Here is a 20,844-nt window from a genome sequence, read left to right as displayed (position 1 = left end):
GAGCACAATGACATCATTGGGGTAATCTTGCTAATAGCACAGTTCTTTGACATTAGCAAAATCTTTATTCAATTTGTTAATGGTTCTGGTCACAGCAAATTATTTAGACTACATCTCCGAATAAGACTGATTAAAGGTCTCTTAAATTAAAACCCTTTAAATTCACTGCTGTATCAAAAGCAAAATCCATCACATTTTTGATCCCTAGAAGAACTCCCCTCTCTCAAGCTTAAAGAACTCCTCCTATACTCTCAATTTTAAAGACAAAGTTTTAAATATCTAGAATTTAGGATTCTAACAAGATTCAAGGGCCATAGGGTTGGGGATTTAGCTCAATGGTAGAGCGCTTGCCTCGGAAGCGCAAGGCCCTGGTTCGGTCCCCAGCTCCGAGAAAAAAAAAAAAAGATTCAAGGGCCATAGCACCAATCAATCTCTCTCTCTCTCTCTCTCTCTCTCTCTCTCTCTCTCTCTCTCTCTCTCTCTCTCACACACACACACACACACACACACACACACACACACAAAACATACACAGAGTTTATAAAATACATGAAAATTTAAAGTTAAAAAAAAAAAACCTCTAAGAAAGAAAAGCAGACAGCCTGAATTTTAAAATAGCATAATTGGTGACTGAAGGGTTTTGTTCACTCAACAACCTCTGCTCCCTTCCAGAGGCCACTACAACAGTAGAACTACAGCAATGAGAACAGCAGTCACACTGCTCTGTCCCTGCTCTGTCCTTGTGGAGTTTGTTTTAGAGGTCAGAAGCAAACAATTTCAAAAGTAAACAGGTAAAATATAAAGTAACCTGGTACAAAAAGAGCTAAGCATCAGTAGAAGGTTCTTCCAGTTATGAGAGTCTATAATAAATGTCACCATAAACCTAGATCTGACAATGGTAAAGGAGACAGCCGTATGGATGCCCAGTCCAGTAGAAGAGCCTCTGAGGCAGAGAACAGAGGGATTCAGAGTGAGCCAGGTGAGAGGTATCAGCAGTGAAAGACTGAGGGAGGCTACAGGTCACACAGGCAACTGTAAGAAATGAATTCTATCATAAGAAACACAGAAACCATTCATGGATTTCTGACAGAAAAGGAGCAAATTCATTACGACAGTTTACAACAATCGTTAACACTGTTGGTATTCTGAGCTAGTAAAGGCTGAGAAGTAGTTCCTGTTACATTAAAATCCGTACACACAGCCTTTAATCCCAGCAATTGGGAGGCAGAAGCAGGCAGATCTCTGAGTTTAGGGCAGCCTGGTCTACAGAGTGAGTTCCACAACAGCCAGGACTACAGAAAAACCCTGTTTTGCAAAACAAGAAAAAATGTCTTAAAGACAAAAATTATAACCTCCAGGAAGAATATTTTTCTGTAATAATTTGAAGGCAGAGGAAAATGAATAGCCACAGGCAGAAATCAGGAGGAATTTACTTAAAAAATAAAGATAAAAGGATTCTGACTCTTAGAAGGGAACCATAGAGTAGAGAAGTTCACATTTCTGACTTTCTCTAATCCTTGTAGTATGGGGTGGCTAATAATCTAACAGAACGTTTCAGAGTTTTGGGCTTAATGTGATCCCATTCCTGGATCCTAGATAGTCATAGAAACATAGATCCATAAGACAATTCGTCCACTAACTGAAGTTACCGTACACTAGGAATGATGCTCATCCCAGAAGCCATAAGTTGACAAATACAAAGCCCAGGGCCAGGTATAGGGCATCAAAACAACCTAGGCTGTTGCCATTGCTTTTGACTGTGCACAAGAACATGTGGCAAGCCCCTACTGCTCAAGACACCACATTCATTGATCACATGTCATGGAAAAATCAAATTGACACTAATGAGGACTATTCTTGTCTGATGGCTTTCATAGTACTGAAAGTTGCTGTGCAAGCTGCTAGGCGGAGAAAAAATACCAACAGTCTTACCTGGCTAGTGAACTCTGTGAACTGCAATAGAGACCACCATGACAGGATTGCCCACGAGTGCAATAGTGGCATGAATACCCGGGGAGTAGCCAACCATTTTTCTAAATGGATTTAAACCTTCTATGCAAAAACAAACACATATCTGGTACTGTAAGTCCAGCCAAAACCCATGACTGAGGAGCTCATAGGCCCCAGACATAAAGCTACAATGGTTATTCTGATAAATGAACAAAGTAACAAACATAACATTAAATTAATATCCTCAGTAGATTCAAGAAGTTTCTTCCTGTAGAGATAGTGGTGAATGCTCACAACTGATCAAAGTGCAGAGAATAAGCATGAGTGAGGTGTTCAGCCACAAATGGTACATCTATACTGCACACTGCTATCCCATCTATACCACACACCGCCATCCCAAGGCTCAGGACAACATTGAGGAAAAGGCAGACAGACGTCAGGCCTGGAGCACAACAGTGTCTTCTAGCTCTAACAGAACTTGGGTACTCATGAACTCACAGCAGTTGTGGTTGCTTGAACAATATCTGCATAAGATCAAGCCAGTCAGCATTATGGTAGAGCAGGAGAGGGTTCACAACTCTCCACCCTTATCTAAGGAGTTGTGGACACATGAGGGCTCCTAGGAGAATCACTTTTCTTTAAGGGTGTTACCCTCTGTAGGCCAACCATGATCCTGTGAATAGCCCCACACTTATGAGTACATGGGCAGGACAAACTGGACTCAATGGATCATTAAAACAACAAAAGCAAAAACAGGACACAAAATTAAGAGTAGAGGGGTGGATCTTGGAGGAGTTGGGGGGAAAATGGGGAGAGAAACATGATCAAAATATGTTGTATATAAAGTTATCAACAAATAAAGACACTTTTTAAAGAAATACTTGTCCAGAAATGTTCATAGCAGCGTTACTCTTAAGGACATAGAACTGTGACTGCCCCAACATCTGCAAATAGAAACAAACTGTGACTTTTAATCAGTGGACTGTTACTTAGCAATAAAAGAACAACTAATACCTACAGCAAACCAGACAATCCAAGAAGGTGTCACTGTCACTAAGTTAATACGTGTTATACAAGTCTGTTTATATATACTCCAATATCACACAGAAATAAGCTACAGCAATATAATCAAGAAGAAGAGGACACTTGGTATACTGGGGTACACTGGTACACATCTTCAGTCCCAGCACTCAGGAGGCAGAGCAGGTGGATCCCTGTGAGTTCAGGTCAGCTTGGTCCACACAGCTAGTTCCAGGCCAGTCACAGATTCTCTTAAAAAGATAGAGAGGGTGAGAGTGGAGAGACTGAGATAACCTAGACACCTGGCTGATGAATACATGATATCTGTTTTACAGAGTATACAGAGGTGACTGAGTATACAGGGGTACTGAGTATACAGGGGTGACTGAGTATATAGAGGTGACTGAGGAGTATACAGGGGTGACTGAGTATACAGGGGTGACTGAGTATACAGGGGTGACTGAGTATACAGGGGTGACTGAGTATACAGGGGTGACTGAGTATACAGGGGTGACTGAGTATACAGGGGTGACTGAGTATACAGGGGTGACTGAGTATACAGGGGTGACTGAGTATACAGAAGTGCTGAAACTCACCAGTTCAATATTTCACATCCCTCAATTTTATTGCAAGAAAGTTATATTTCTGTAAAAACAAGCTTAAATATATATAGCAGAGTATCTCAGAACCTCATACTCAATGAATTCAAACACCTAGAAAAATTATGCCTTTTATTTAATTGCATGCCAATGACTTAAGTAATAGAGGCAGTAATCTGAGTTGGCTGTGCATATGATTACAAAAGTACCTCGCTCATAAATAAGGACAATAAAGCTAAGAGGCATTTAAATCCTGAAAGACCATAGACATGTATGCAATTACAGTGACACTGTGTTTAAAAACTTAGATGCTGAAAATACTCTGTCCCCTTTATCATAAAACTATTCATCTATTCTTTGAAAGCCAAAGGAGATGCAATAAAAATATTAAAGTAACAATATGCAAAATATAAATTATAAAATGTCAAGCTCTATTTTTTTTTTATTTTTCTCTCTTATATTACATTACTGCAGTTTCCTCTCCCTCCACTCTTCCCAGTTCCTCCCCACCAATTCTCCTCTCTCTCAATCAGCTGTTTCCCTTCAGAAAAGAGCAGGCCTCCCAGGGATATCAACCAAATATGGCATATCAAGTCACACTAAAACCAGGCATATCATATCAAGGCTGGGCAAGGCAACCCAGCAGAAGGAAAAGCAAATTCTAAAGTAAATTCTCAGTAAAAGAGAAGAGCATCTGCATGGGTAGAGAATGCTCCTCCCAGGAGTTATATGTTATTAAACAAAACTCTCAGTTGCAAACATAGGCTCTCTCACTATGACTTGCTGATCAGGGAGGCCTCAAACAACACAAGCTATTGCTACTGCTCTTGGTCACCCACCATAACTAGATTGTAAGACTATAATGCTGAAGACTCCACACACTCCTTTGCTTTCAGGTCATTGAGAGATAGATCTCTCACTACCTGGGAAGCTTTCTCCCTCCAAGCTAGCTTTCCAGTGCCACTGGAAGGGAAAAGACATCAATAGTCTTATCCAATGTGGAACCCTAGGTGCTACAGTACTGACCTGGCACACTAGCGGCACGGCCATTAAAAGGCTAACAAACTGCTTTCTGGTTAGATTTGTGGTCTGCTCCATAGGGAAGATTTCATGCCTAATTTCATGACCACAGAGACCATGGGCCTTAGAGGGGAATCTATTGTTGCTGTTTTCTTTTCTTTTTTTTTTTTTTTTTCCGGAGCTGGGGACCGAACCCAGGGCCTTGCGCTTGCTAGGCAAGCGCTCTACCACTGAGCTAAATCCCCAACCCCTGTTGCTGTTTTCTTAATCAATGATGTTAACCCTTCTTCTAAAGAATTATGTTTATAACCATAGCTTTGTGGTGCTCTTAACCTTGGCCAGAGAATCAGTGGGCAGAGGTCAGTATAGTAGAATCATAACTGGGACAAATGCTAAAATAAGAGACTGTGTGCTCATCCATAAATGGAATGTCTATATCAAGTCCTCCATCCAAAGGCTCAGGGAACATCACAAAGGTAAGCTAAAAGCCAGAGAACAGCAAGGAGTGCTGGGAAATGTTGTCTTTTGGACAGGATGTTACTACTGCATTCGTCAATTCAAATCAGCTGTGGTTACCTGCACAAGGCCTACAGAAGAACAAGCCAGCAAAGTTGTAGCATGGATGAGGAAGGGGGTCATAAGGCCCTATCCCTAGGTAATTGTTGGCTGGTACAGGAGAAAGAGTCGTTTTTCTAAAAGGATGCGGCCATTAGGTAGGTAGGTTGCCCATATGGATGGCCCCATACACACACAGGTGGAATTAACTGGACTCGGCGGGTTTTTTTCTTTCCTTTAATTAAAGAGCATGAAGTTGGAAGGAGGCCATGTTAGACTAAGAGGGAGGAAAGAGGGTAGCTAAGATCAAAATGCATTTTATGTATGTATATAATTCTCAACAAATAAATGAAAATATCCTAAGTAAAAACAGGTATTCAACAATGAAATAAACAATTGACTGTTATAGTTAATACAACAAATCTTGTAATGGCTTAAAGGGAATTATTTTAGTGTTTAGAGATATTACTATCTTAGAAAAAAGAAACCTGGACCATCTATTTTTAAATGCAGGCAAAACCTGTATAAAGACAATAAAAGTTCATCATATATCACAATGGCTATATATTTCAAAAAAATCTGTATGTCAATGGTGAAATGAAAAGAGGAAGCTGTGCTTGACAAAAGAAAAATCACATTGAGCACACTGTGAACATTCAAAACAAACAAGAGTTAAACTTATACTTAAAAACTCCCCAATACATAAACTCTCTCTTAAGAAGAGAGATCAATGCACAAGCTACTTTGGGAGGACTTATAATTGGCCTTCTAGACATTTCCATTACCTTACTTTTTAAAGGTATTTTAGAAAAAAATACAAAAACACAATTTAAGAACAGTGCCTCAAAAAAAAGTTTCAGAAACAAAGTTATTATTGGTAAAAACATTTGACACAATGGTTTTTACTTTTAATATGGTTCAAATATATTAAGGGATTCTAGATAAAAATTAATGAATAAAATTAAAAATAATGCTCATTTTCTGTGGTTATGATCACATAGCATTAGGACAATGTTGGAAAGCCCTGCTGACAGACAGAGGCAAGAATAAGATAAGAGGCAAGAACACAAAGCCAGATAAGCAGCAGTAATGTCGTCTCCAAGAGATTAAGACAGTGCTTTTGAAAGGTGAGGAGACAGAACTGAAAACTTGCAATAAAGTGCTGGAAAAGATGATTCTGATGGTTTCTCAGTACTCTCGACAACTTCCCAGATCTAAATAATAAAGACGTAAAGAGAGCTGCTTTCCCACTATGTCTTTCAACTGCTTCTCAATTTATCTTTGAGAAGGACACCAAGCACACACAATAGGAAAATGCAGTCTCCTTATCAAATGGTAGAGGAAACTGGCTATGCATAAGAACACAAACTGGGCTCTTACATCATATGCAAAAATTAATTTTCAATCATTTAAATACCTAAATACCAGGTATAATGAATGTTCAGGGGGAAAACTTCTGCAATGCTCTGGCAGTAGTTCTTAGAATACAAAAGCAAAAGCAAAGGTCACAGAGAAAAAGCAACTGTGATTGTGCTAAACTCAAAGCCCTTGAGCAGCAAGGTGCAAAACAGAAAAACATCATATTATCTGATAAGTGTTCAAAAAAATAAAAGGATTCAAAAAAGGGTTGACAAAATAGCAATCCAGTTTTTAAAGTGGGTAGAGCAGGCTGGAGACGTGACTCAGCACTTGAGAGCACTTGCTGCTTTTCCAGAGGAACTGAGTTAGGTTTCCAATCCTTCCATATCAATCTGCTCAAAGCACCTACGACTCTAGCTCCACGACACCTGACTCCCTCTTCTGGCCCCCTCAGGCTTTGACACTGAAGTGCACAGGCCCATAAACACACACATGTGCACAAACACACACTCATTAACACTCATGTGTACACACATGCATACAAAGTTTAAAAATAAAAATAAATCTTAACAAAAATTAAAAATGGATAAAGTTTTTTTTAAACAGAACCTACCAACAGGCATGGCAAAGGTGCTTAGTGTCACACACCAGGAATATACCAAACAAAGCTGGAGAGGAGTGTCACCTCAACATGTTAGTAAGCTGCTGTCTTAGTGAGGGATTCGTTGCTGTGAAGAGACACCAGGCCATGACCAAGGCAACTCTTACAAAGGACAACATTTAACTGGAGCTGGCTGACAGTTCCAGAGGTTTAGTCTGTGATCATGGTAGAAAGCATGGCAGCCTGCAGGCAGACATGGTGCTGGAGAAACCAAGAGGTTCTACATCTTGACAGCCAAGAGGAAACTAAGACTGCCTTCTGTAGGCAGCCAGGAGGAAACTAGGATTCTGTACTGGGTAGAGCTTAAGCACAGGAAACCTCAAAGCCCACCCCTAGTAACACATCTCCTCCAACAAGGCTACCCCTACTCCAACAAGGCCACGCCCACTCCAACAAGGCCCCATCTCCTCAAAGTGCCACTTGCAACAGGCCAAGCATTCAAACACGAGACTATGAGGGTCAAACCTATTCAAACTACCACAGCTGTTATCAAGAAGACACCTACGGGGGCAGGAGAGACAACTCAGTATTTAGGAGGACTAGCTGCTCTTCTACAGGACCCCAGTTGAATTCTCACCACCCACAACCATCTGTAACTCCAGTCAAAGGGGATCTGACACCCTTTTCTGGATCCCTGTGAGTACCAGGCACACAATTCCCCTCACACTGACACTACAAATGTAAATTGGTTCATCCATTACTGAAAACAGCAGGGGTGTTCCTCAAAACAGTGAAAACTGCCATTGATGGATTCTGGGAGCTGCAATCATTGTTATCAGCTGTGTAGCCACCAACCTACAGAGGAAAGATCCAAACCCATGGTCACACAGATAGCTCTGGTAAAACCCAGTAGGTCACAAAACAAAATGAATAGGTACGTACGTACATAAGGACGAGCTCTGTGGGAAGACAGGAGTATCTGAGGGCAGGGGGAAACAAGGGAAGATGTAACACAGAGTGGTCACTATGCATTATGTATACATACGAAACGGTCAAAGACAAATTTAGTTAAGGAAAAGTGACTTGAAAATAGAACTACCAAATGAAACATGGATCCAGGCTAAGTAAATAACCAAAAGAGATGAAATTGAAACCTGCATGCTCATGTTCACTGCAGCCCTGTTCACAATGCCAAGACGCACTAACAATCTAAGTGTCTGCCAGTGGGACAACAGAGAATCACAGGGAAATATTATTTAATCGTTAAAAGGTAACTTGGGGAATGAAGAGAAGGCTCAGTAGTTCAGTACTCCAGACTCGCATGAAGGCTCAACTGTAACTCATGTTCCAGGAGATCCAATGCCCTCCTCTGACCTCTGCTGACACCAGTCATACACATGGTACATACACATACACTGGCAAAACACAATCTACTCTTTCCAGTTTCTTCCAGGCTTCCCAACTTCATTCTCTCAGTGTCCATTTTACCACATTACATCCATGTCCTGGACGTCATCAATTTGTGACCTTCCTCCCTCAGACTCCCAAGCTGCTGGGATAACACATCACAACACCCAGCCCTCAAGTTTCTTTTTCCCAATTTCCAATTTCCTACGACAACTGGTTATTTAATTCTTAAACAGCATCTGAACTTATCACTACCTGGGGGAGAAAAGAATACTCTTCTGAAGGCAGCTGCTGGGGTCACTGAGAACTACCTCCCAGCTAGAGCCTCCTACAGGTGAGCAGCACAGACAGCACTGGAAGCTGTGGAAGCAGACACTGTAACACGGAAGGAAATCAAAAGCTAAACTGGAATAGTAAAAGAAGAGTCTCCAAATGCAGCGTTTAAAAGAAGAAAGAATTTCAGGCAAACAAAATGGAAGACTGAAATATGTACAGGAGGGAGGTAAACAAAGAAACGGAAAGGATGAAAACCCAGGCAGAAACTCAAGAGGACAGAAGGACAACCAGACACAGAGGGGAACTCAGACGGAAACAACAGGGAACATCTGTAGACACTGGGGGTAATATTTAGTGAGAGTCAGTGTTTTCCCCCCCAAACTGGGAACATGTCAACCAAGAAGCCAAGAAAATAAAGCAGAGGGGGACTGCAGAGATGGCTGAGTCAGTAAAGGGACTGCTAAGCAAGCACGAAGACCTGAGTTCAGATCCTCGGCATGGAAACACTGACTACATCTATAACGTCAAGAGCAGCATGACAGAAACCAGCTGACACAAGAGGTTCACTGGCCATCCCAGTCTACTTGAATCAGTGAGTTCCAGGTCCTACAAAGAGACTCCATTCCAAAACATAAGGTGTGTGTCAGGGTTAGGGGTGAGATTGAGGGAAACACCCAACACGACCTAACATTCACACACACATGCACACATGCAAGTTACATAGATTAAAAACAAAAGAAGTGTGGGAGCTGTGCAGATTGTGGGAAAAAGTCTCTATTCACAAATACTTTAAATATCTATGCAAAAACAATTACAAGAAATGTATTTGAAAATAATTGAAAGAAATCTGTTTTTAAAAAGCTCTAATCCCTAATTAGTGAAGTCATGTCATGGAGGGCCTACTCACTCTCAGGAGGCCTTGGGTTCAATCTCTGTTATCACAAAAACTATTTCTAAGGAATTAATTAGACTATTTCTAGTATCTAACAGTAAACAACTGAACCAATGTTTTAAAAATAGCATATTTATAACAGTTTTAGAAACAGAAAAAAATACTTAGCTATAAAACAACAAAATATGCACAGGCTCTGTGATAAAAATAAAGAACACTGCCAAAGAAATCAAAGAAGAGATTAATAAATGGAGAAATTTATACCATACTACTAAGAATTTATTCCTCTACCAATTCATCATTAAATCAAATACAATCTTAATCGATATGCCAGCAGGATTGTTTGTAGATAATGAAAGTGAATTCTTCAAATGTATATGTAAATATAAGAAACTAAAATACCCAAAGAAAATATGAAAGTGAGAACAAAGCCATCAAGCTCTGATTGTGTATGTGTCCATGTGTGTGTGTGTGTGTGTGTGTGTGTGTGTGTGTGTAGGGGCCTGCAGAGGCCAGCAGAGGGATGCCATCCCAGGAAGCTGCAGATAGCGGCTTCTGTGAGCCCCCTGGCATGGTGCTGAAAGTAGAACCTGGGCCCTTTGAAACAGCAGCAAGCACTCTTTACTGCAAACAATCTCTCCAGCTCCACTCACACCAATTGGGAGGCGGTGGAGTGCAGATCACTCTGTATATAGCTCTGGCAATCCTGGAACTCACTATGTAGGTCAGGCTAGCCTCAAATTCACAGTGATCTGACTGCCTCTGCCTACTGAGTCTTGTGATTAACGGCTTGAAACACACCTGGCCTTCTTATTACAAAGCTCCAGCTTAAGGCGGAAGAATTCTAGAATAGACAAATAGATCAAAAGAATCACAGAATTCACCAAAAGACTTAGACAATACATGAAATGACGTTTGACAGAGGGTGTGGGCAATGTGGAGACGAGAAGATAAATGTCCATAGTGACAACACTGGCACTGAGGGGCACCAAGAACAGAAAACACGGCCGTCAGCCTGCACCTTGCACCTTACCGAGATGTTGTTCAACATGGGTCTCAGACTTACATGCAAGCGTCAACACTGTATAATACACTGATGAGGAACAAAAGACTTAGGCACACTTGGGCACAAAACTAAGCATGGACCAAGAACAGACCAAATGATATTTGGAGCACCAACATAATAACTAAAGCGTGAGCTGTGTGGGACGTGCCATTACAGAAAAAAGAAAGACAGCTACAGACCGGCAGAGACACTGTCCAATCACACAGCACACAGAGCATCACACATCACACTGAACATCACACTGAGAATTAGAACTTCAGTTAGAATTCAATTCCAACCTAAGGGGACGCAAGGGAAGGCAAGCAAGTACCTCTTATACACTAAGACTGAAAAAAAAATGCGTTTCTGTAGGATCATGCCTGGAATACAGTGAAAGCTGCATCTCTGTCTTCTCTAGTGTGGAGTACAGTTAAGCAAAATATCCAGACACCTTACCACAGAATACATATGCACAAGTACATAAAAAGACATCAAAACTGTGGACTAGGTGAAAGTAAGCTAAAAACACAAGACAGCACCACAAACCTAATGCACCACAAAGGGCTGCAAAGTCTGTGACTGCTGACCCAGCGCACCTCTGCCAATGCTGAGCAATGCCGATCTTGCAGAGAAGTTCCTGGGAGGCAGAGGAGCAGCTCCCAGCCCATCTCAGATGTGTCATAAACAGGTGGACAAACCTTTAGCCAAATACCAGCAAGTCAAACCAGCTGCATATTAAAAGGATGATGCAGAAGATTTACCCTGGGAACACAAAGCTGTTTGCACATCAGAAGATCAAAGTAATACGGAGAATGTATAGGGAAAGGCAGTCTGCCCACCTATCTGCTCTGTGAGGGCCGGTTAGCAGAGCGCCTTGTGACGCTGAGTTTACTGTTCTGCCGGTGCTTGTTTTACGGGAGCTGACACATGGTAAAGTCAGCACCCATGGTGTAAGGGGCTCTGCTAGGCATGAATGTATCCACAAAAACAAGCAAGAATATGACTCGGTAAGTGTTAACAGTAAGTCTCACTTGGGAACAGAGATCACTAGAGGGCGTAAGGATACTGACTCATTCCTACTCTTAAATGACAAAGGCATATTTTAAACTGTCAAAATTAAATCATGTTGTGGTAACAAATATGCTAATATGAAGAAAAGATTGAACAGGGATATTCGATTTGACTTTTTACCTTACTTTACCTCTTAACAAAAATATTATCATTTTTAAGACGGGTGCTATAATTTTTTGAGAAATATGTTTGGGACAGCATGTCCTGTACCTTGAGAGGGCCCAGGATCCTCTGCCTGAACTTCTCAACTGTTTCGTGACCCATAGTCGACCAGGCATTGGCAAATGCTTCTGCTTTGTCCTGTGTAAGATGAATGGTCTCCAGTTGCTGCTGCAGGACCGCTGGCTTCACGTTGTGATACACTGCCTGCCAAAGACAGGGAAGTACACACATCCTCAGGTTCACATACAGACTTGGCTGTAAGTAGTGCATATGTATTTAAAGCAAATTAAGTACTCTGTGTGTGTGTGTGTGTGTCTGTCTGTCTGTCTGTGCGACTGCTTGTGAATAAGAGTATATTCTGGGCTGTGAAAGCCAGAGGCATTGAGTTCCTGATGCTGGCATTACAGTGCTTTTAAGCAGCCTGAAGCAGATGCTGGAAGCTGAATTTCAGTTCTCTGCAAGAGCAGTAAGTGCTCTTAACTTCTGAGCCATCTGTATCTCCAGTCTCAGCATTAAAACTATTTAAATCAAAAAGACTTCGCGGAACTCTCACAGGCATTTTCAACAGTTCTATTAATATACAAAACCAACAGCTAAAGTTCAGTCAGTAGGCCTAACTTCTTCAGGCTAAATGTTTTATTTTGCCTGTGGTTTAAATAACACCAAAATTACTTAGTAAAGTTTTATTCCATTTATTTCATTTAATCACTTTAAAGTTTACAATGGTCACAGCAAATAAACTTTTCCTAAAGAATCCTTAAAGCTACCTTTATCTACCAACTAAAGTTACACTTAATAAAGAAATTAAATAATTTTAACAATATCTGTTCTGTTCCCTACACGAATTGAGAACAACTTTCCCACGAACCCCTGGGCTGTTCTGTTAAACTACCGTTTTTTTCTACTGATGCTTCACCAAGCTTAAGCACCAGCCATCGCTTCATGATATCCCACATTAAGGTGTGAATATGAAGTGTCTTCCACGGGTTCATGAGCCTGAGCACTTAGTCCAAGCGGGCGGCACTCTCTTTGGAAGACTGGAACCTTTTAACATGGGACCTAACTAGAGAAGGGCATTATGGGTTACAGCCTGGCCCTAATTAGGCCTGAGCTCTCTGCTTCCTAACTGTTGATGCAAATCACCAGTGGCTGCATGTTCCCATCACCCCAGTCACAAGTCGCTCCCACCTCCATGCTTCCCAAAATGGATTGTACCCCTAAAATCCCATGAACCAAAATAAACCTTTCCTACTCTGGGTCATGTATTTGGTCATAATAACAACAAATAAGAGAGAAAACTGGTATATGGAGTGTGCCTATTACTGGGATAAGCCTGACCCTGCTTATAGGCCTTTGTAGTTCGCATATGAGTGGAATATAAGTGAAAGAATTTGGAGCCACAGGCTAGAAAAGATCCCGAATACTCTAGGAAGAACATGAGGCTGATTCTGATAGAGATGCTGACAGGGAAGGTAATGCTCAAGAGGTTTCAGGGAGAAATAAGGATGATCAGAAGCGGAGCTAGAAGTCATTCCTGTGACATTCTGACATATCGTGTGACTACATTCTACATGCGTCCTGAAGTTTTGAGTGAGGCTAAATTAAAAAAATAGTGGACTCCGGGCTGAATAGAGAGCTCAGCAGTTTAAGAGCACTGGCTGCTCTTCCAGAGGTCCTAGATTCAGTTCCCAGTCCCTACATAGCAGCTCACAACTGTCTGTAACTCTAGCTCCATATCCTTTTCTGGACTTTGAGGGCACCAGACACACACAAGGTACACAGACACATGCAGACACAAAAGATAATGGACTAATATGTTTGGTTGAGGAAATGTGAAGGCAGTACATACTCTATGGCATGGTTACTGCTCACTGCCTTTAACCAGGTATTGGAAGGTAAAAGGAAAAGAAATAAAAAAGGACAAGAAAAAAGCTGGAACACAGAATTAAAGGCAGGGCAGGCACAGTGGATGCAGACACAGAGGTACTGATCGCTAAGGAAAATAATGAGATGAAGGAAAACCTGGCACTTTACACTTCACACTGGGACAACGGGAATGAAGCACTGGGAAGAAGATACTACCCACTGAAGGCTCTAGGGCATAACACTGAAAGCCATTCATCTGAAAGGAGAGAGAAAAACAGAGTGCCTAAACAGAGACCGCTCCAGGGCTAACAGCTGGAAAACGGTTGCCTGGGTTACTGTCCCCACACAAAAGATGCTGCAGCTGTCATAAATGGATGCTAAGCTACATCTCAACCTTTCGGCAGGAACTGAGAGCTGCATCTACACAGTGCTGGGTCTGCAGCTATGCAGAATGCAGGACTTATAACATTATGGAGACTTCCAGGTTCTAGAAAACTAATGATGTCAGACAATGTGTAGCAGTGAGACACCAGAGTGCCTGACTGGGCTGTTCATGATGTTGCAAAGATGAACCCAAAGGTGCAATAGAGACAGGAGCATCTGAATACCAGAAATATGTGGCACCCATGGGAAAAAGCTGCAGGCACCAAATGAAGCCAGGCCAAGACAGATGCCCATTGTGCCACAGGGCTGTGTAATGCCCCTTGGAATCCACATCAGGCCATGTTAGCTACAGATGCTAGACAAAAAACTGCAGAGCTCGGTGTTTCCCTGATGTGTGCTGGTCTTTCCATGGAATGCTACCTTTTAAAATGGAATACTTACTCTGTACATTAAAAACATGTAACTTGATGTTTGTTTGTTTGTTTGTTTGTTTGTTTGTTTGTTTTACCAGGGCTCGTAGCTAAAAGACTGTTCTGTGTTTCAGAACGGATTTGGTCTTGGGATCTCTGAAGAGTGTTTATGAGGATGTCTGAATTTAAACTAAATTCTTATTTCATTATGAGATGCAAAGAGAGTATGGAGGCAAAGGGTGGAATGTTACCGTTTCAGAGTGAAGTGTTCCCCTTTAGGCTAGTATGTTTAAAGGCTTAGTCCCAGGCTGGTGGCTGTTTGGAGATGCTGTGGAACCTTTAGGAAGTGGGTCCTAACTGGGTCACTGGAAAGCAGGCACATTTGTGAGAGCCCAGCTCCAACCACAGGGCAAGTTCTGCACTTCTTGATGTGCAGAAATAGGAATGGTATGGCTTACATTCCTACATCACGGACAGGAACTGCTCCCATGTCTTCTCATCCCTCCTCCCTGGAATCAAACTGTAACCAAAATAAATCCTTCCTAAAGCTGTTTCTTCAGGAAATCTCTCGTGGTAACAAATTCCATCCACAATCTCCATAAGGTGGCAGCAGCTGCCTGACAGCTTGTCCTAATAGTACCTGTTCTCTACAACGTCCATGAAACTGCAGTACTACTGAACCTTTTATTTCAGGAGTATCCTATTTAATAAGCTGATAGGAATTTACTAAAAATCTATTTTAAGCTCAGCTCTTTTAAGCTAAGCTTATAAAAGAAGTGCGAAAAAATAAGATCCTGGCCCACAATACATTCAAAGTCTAGTGATGGAAACAAACTGATGTGTGTGGAATAATGAAAGACTAGCAATGTGCCCTACCGTAATGATCAAAAACCACACAAATAAGGGATGGCTACAGGACTAAGCGAAGTGGGCTGCAGTGATAGGACTTACAGGCCTAAAAATCATGGAATGAATCTTGAGAAGAAACGGTATAGGAAGGAAATTCAAAAGTAAAAAAAAAAAAAAAGACATTATTTCTTTTCTGAATCATCCTAACCAAGTGCATGCCACCCAATCACCTGTTCAACTTCACAAATGGAAAATGCTCACTTTTATGGGTATACCAAGAAACAATGACTTAAAGCCAGATGAAGGCTCATTTCATAGGGAAGCTTTAACTACTACTGTATCATGTTTATTTTTGCAGAATGAAGTACTATGGGAAGAAGCCAGGCGTTCTAAAATGTTTTAGTAATTGAAACTCTTGATTAAAATATCCATCTTATGTAGCTATATAAATATATAGAAAGCCACAAATATTAAAGTAATAAAAGTATGCAGTAAGCAGGAAATTTGAAGCAATAAAAATACCTGTTCCAAAACAAATGATATTGTCTCCAGAACCAGGTGAAGTTCTTGTTTCTCTAGAGAGAACGCAGCCTGAAGTTTTTCTTCCTCTTCTTCACTGAAACTGCTCTCGGCCTACAAACACAGCATTCAGTCATCATAGAGCACACACTCAGAAGACTCAGTCCCTCATACAGGAGAAGAAGAGGCTGCCCTGAAAGGAAACTTGTGTGCTTATACTCTACATTACAACATGCATTCTAGACAACTGTAAGAAATAAAGCAAACCCTTTGTGGTGACCTGACTGATCGATGGGACTCTGGGCTGAGGAGCGGGAGGTTTTTGTTTTAAGTTTAGACACCCATACTATATATTTCTTACATCTGGTTTTCTTAATTTCTCATTTCATCTCATAATGAGCAGTCACTTCTTGAAACTGCCTACTCACCCTATCACAGTGACATTCCCCACCTGACCCTCACTAGTCTGTCTTGCTATTTCTTACAGGCCTGGTCAAGACCCTAGACAGGTGGCTCTACAGAGTGAAGCCCACAGCAGTTACATCCACAGATTTCATATGGGGGCCTAAAATTTCCCCCATGGGGTCAATCACAGAGGATTCTTCATTAGATGAATTGTAACCACTATTTTTGAAGATCAGAGGCCACAAACATGTTTCTAAGTTCTCAGCGACAAAAGTTTGTGCAACTTCCCTCAGCTTTTCCCAATGCAGACTGTTGACCTGTAAGATGAGGCATGCCACAGACTGTTCCTATTACTGTGATTCCTCCTGACTCATCATCTACGTCACAAATTTACCGTAGGCAGGAACTTGGAGGTCCTATGTTGTTTTGCATTAACTCCCAAAGTGACTACATACCAAGTGTATACTGAACAAGTCGGGAAGGGAACTCCACGATGAGAATGGCATGGGTCTCAGAGTTTAGGGTTTGGTCGTCTCCTGACTGTGAAATAAGTGCTGGCAATGCAGCGCTAAAGTGAGCTGAGAACCAAGCAAATGTTCTGAAGGCACAGAGAAGAGAATCTCACAAAGCTTGAGAGTGGGACCACTACATTCTTACGACACAGTGATATTCTCTCAGTGAAGCAGAGAACAAAAGCTTTGGAAGCGAGGACAAGAATGCATGCACAACACAGAGCTGAAAAAGGCCTAGCACAGCGTAGAAACGAACACCATCCACTGAGGCTGCAAGTGGAAAGGAAGGAGAATGTAGGCCACTGCCATAGTCTAATGCATCTCGCACAGTGTTAAGGATTCTAAGTTTTCTCCATGTGATAAGGGACACTCACTGATGTCTCTAGATGCTGTTAAAATATGATTGACTTTTAAAAAGAGAAAAACATTTGGAAACGTTACTGTAATGGTATTATTAGGAATCAATCAGGGGCTGGAAGGTTGGCTTGGTGACTAAGAGTGCTTGCTGCTCTTGCAAAAGACATGTTCTGTTCCCAGCAACTCATAAGGCAGTTTACAACCATCTCTAACTCCAGCTCCAGGGGATTCAATGCACTCTTCTGGCCGCTATGGGAACCAAGAAAACATGTGGTACCCATGCAACAAAACACTCATTTTTTTTAAAAAATAGAAATACATAAATGTTAAAAAAAGATCAAAACCAAAAAGATGATGAGAGACAGATACTAAAGCCAGGAAGCAAGAAGGATCTGAAATAAAACAATGTGGAAAATTTGAATCTGAGAGACAATTCGGGGGAATAGACAATGAGTTTGGGGCTGTCTCCTTGCTAATAAAGGGAAGGTAAGAGTCTTGGCTAGAACTAAATGTTTGTGCCTAGAAACATGCAGAACACTTAGCATGTGTCCCATAAAGATGGTCAGTGCAGTTTTACAAACCAATAAAGAATGTTAAGTTAAACTGGTCACCAAATAATGAATTAGTTACCAAGCATCTACATAGCCAAACCAACTATATGCTTGAAATAAAAGGAGAAAAATCAGATATTAAATACTATGTGAGAAGAAATCTTGACTGCATTTTTTTAAGATTTATCATTTATATATGTATGCACGTGTGCCTGGTTATGTTTACATGCACCGTATGCGTACAAGAACCCAAGAAAGCCAGAAGAAAGAATCAGACCCCTGGATCTGGAGTGACAGGTGGTTATGAGCCACTAGCTGGGTGCTTGGAACCAAACACAGGTCTTCTGTAACAGTAGTATGTGCTATTTCTTGGCAGGGAAGAATGGGGGTTCAAGACAGGGTTTCTCTGTGTAGCCCTGGCTATACTGGACCAGGTAGGCCTCAAACTCTGAGACCCACCTGCCTCTGCCTCCCAAGTGCTGAGGTTGAAGGCATGCACCAGAACTGCCTGGCTTCTGTAGGTGTTCTTCACCACCTCTGCAGCCTGAACTACCAGGAAGAATGAAACCAGCATTTCCCCAAAGCATGTTCCACAGAACATGCCAAAGGAAAACAATTCCCAAGTCAAACCCTTCAATGTATGACCTGAACATTAGCATGCAGAGCGTTCTACAAAGCTCCATTTATTTTAGTTATGTACAGAATACAAAGTCTCCCAAGCTTCTGACCAAAGAATATCACCAAACTTCTACAGATCTAGAGTTCCCAAGAACCCATTAGAGAACAATATTTCTCACAATTCTTCATATACTAGCATAATGTTTCACAGAATCAAGAAGTCACAAGCCACGGGAACACAGAAATGCAAACCTTCAGGTGGAGCTTTTGAAGAATCCGGCTGAGAAGTCGTGGGAATCTTCCTGTGTCTATTGCATTTATCAGCGGCACTGCTTTCTTCATGCTAAACAGAGTTTCAAAGTGAGTTTTACGTGTATTTGCCATCGTCGTCTGTACATTTTTATTTCAACTACCCTGGTAGCTATGCCCTTTCAGTGAGATAAAGTGGCGTGAAGGACAGTTGGTCAATCAGTGAGCATCTCCCAAGGAGGCTCTACCCAAAGCACTCCTGTTAAGGAGTACATCTGATAAGTTTTCTTTTCCCAAGCAAAGTACTTGTGGCATCTACCCAGTCAGGAACAGCAGTGGTTTAGCAGTGAAAACGCAAGCTACGACCTAATCCAAAATACAACTTTGCAAAACAGCAAATGAGGCCACTACACCAAAACCATAAAGGACAATGGGGCAAGTATCCGTGAGGGGAGGGGAAAGATAATACATACTTATTTGAAATTCAGTTATTTGAAGAAAACCTGTGTCGCTTGGGATAACCAATTTCAAAGTGTTTGGTGAGCATAACTGTGCATATACCGAGTATACCTTCGTGGTGTGCATCCCCCAGGACATGGGCTTGAAGATAAGAAGTGGGTATCAGATCCAGGGAAAAAAGGAAAAACGTTACAATACCAACTGTCTTCTTCCAATGCAGGAGTGTTGTGTTCAACTTTCAATATTTGCCTACATGCACGAATGTTTCTTCTGCCCCCACAGAATGAGTCGGGTTTTTTCATGGAATAATTTTGTTCTAATGGGGGAAATCTCAGCAAGGTGTGGTAGGACAACCAATAGAGCCAACTTGTTGGGAGGGTAAGGGTTCTTGGGTCCACGAGTTTGAGGCTAGGCTAGGCAACACAGTAAGAACTGCTCCACTCCCTGCTCCCCACCCCCGCAAAAAAAAAAAAAAAAAAAAAAAAAAAAAAAAAAAACCACAAAACTTTAAAACTGGGCTTTATATCACCCTAACCTAACACGCCCAAAATAAATAAATAAAAACTACATAAATGGCAACACTATCAACGGCGTTTAAAACCTGCGTCACTTGGAATAACCATTTTGAAATTGTGTGGTAGGCATAACTGCATATACTGAATACGCCAAAACTGGATAAGTAAGTCACTAATGCCTAAACTATCGGACCTCGGTTTCAAAGGGCTATTAACACGTTTTATTTATAAATTACCCTTGTTAATCACTCCGTAGTACCAGCGTGAGCCTTTCTCACTATCATCAGGTCTGAAATAACTAAAAGCAGGAAGTCTTTTCCCAAGAGAGTGGACAGAATTTAGGTGGCGTCTATCAACTTCCACCTGTGCTACAAAGTCACTATCTCAGCTACAGAAGAGAAGCAGCCAGCACTGCAAGCTCCAAGAGGAAGGAATCACTCCAGACTGGAAGCACTCCTCCCCACGCCACGCCCACTCCTTTCTCCACGCCCACCCAAGCCTTCCTTCACGCCCGCCCACGCCCTCCTCTGAGCCCCAACAAGACCCTCCGCAGCTCCGCTCCGGCTCGTGAGCCTGGCCAGCCGCACCACAGCAGCAGGCGGTGGCAGCAACCCCGCTCCCTCCCTGACAGGTCACCCCCGCGTGGCTGGGCGCTCAGCCTGACCGCTACCTGGGGCTCTGGGGTAGGATCAGCGCCGCGGACGCCGCCATTCTTGAAGCTCCCTCGCCCGCGCGACTGTCAGCTGTGCAGAATCCAGCCAATCACGGCGCGCCTGACGGAAACCCGGAAGGGCCAAGTCTTGCCGCCCGGCAGGTTTGCGACTTCGGTCTACCATGTGCTTCATTTCAGAAGGCTTGTACGTGGTCCAGAAAGGAAGAGGGGTCATGGTGCTCCTTTCTACCTTCCGACCATTTCAAAATTGGAACTGTACATATTTTTTTATTTCTACATCTGCATCCCTGGCTAGGCCTGTGTGTTTATGTGTGCGTTTTATCTACGTTTATACATGGCTGGGCATGCACGCACATGTAGTGCATAATGCATTTACATTTTTTTTTCAGGTTTACGCAGGGTTTAAACAAAATCCAAGGCGTCTGCGGACGGAGAAATGGGCCAAAGGGCGTACCGTCAGAAGAGATTATGCTGCCAACTCTTGTGCCACTGACCCACCCCCATCTCCACCCCCTGTGTC

At 42.1% G+C, this 20,844-nt stretch overlaps 1 protein-coding gene across 2 annotated transcripts in view; it reads right to left on the bottom strand.

The window, feature by feature from the left end:
* Commd10 (COMM domain containing 10) overlaps window positions 1–20,465 on the bottom strand; it is a 133,583-nt gene extending 113,118 nt beyond the window's left edge. Inside the window, exons 1-4 of one of the 2 annotated variants that reach the window (XM_063277471.1) lie at window positions 20,322–20,465; window positions 18,681–18,771; window positions 15,989–16,099; window positions 12,006–12,161 (exon numbers count right to left, since the gene is read on the bottom strand). In XM_063277471.1, coding sequence (XP_063133541.1) covers window positions 12,006–12,161; window positions 15,989–16,099; window positions 18,681–18,771; window positions 20,322–20,362 — 399 coding nt within the window. In that variant the 5' untranslated portion in view covers window positions 20,363–20,465. The remainder of the gene's footprint in view (window positions 1–12,005; window positions 12,162–15,988; window positions 16,100–18,680; window positions 18,772–20,321) is intronic. The other variant, NM_001004276.1, reaches the window with a different exon arrangement.
* Between the last annotated feature and the right edge of the window lie 379 nt (window positions 20,466–20,844).

Source organism: Rattus norvegicus, chromosome 18 (genome assembly GCF_036323735.1).
Source record: "Rattus norvegicus strain BN/NHsdMcwi chromosome 18, GRCr8, whole genome shotgun sequence".
Classification (NCBI taxonomy): Eukaryota; Metazoa; Chordata; class Mammalia; order Rodentia; family Muridae; genus Rattus; species Rattus norvegicus.
The sequence above is the reverse complement of the archived record's forward strand: the minus strand, read 5'-3'. Positions and strand labels throughout refer to the sequence as shown.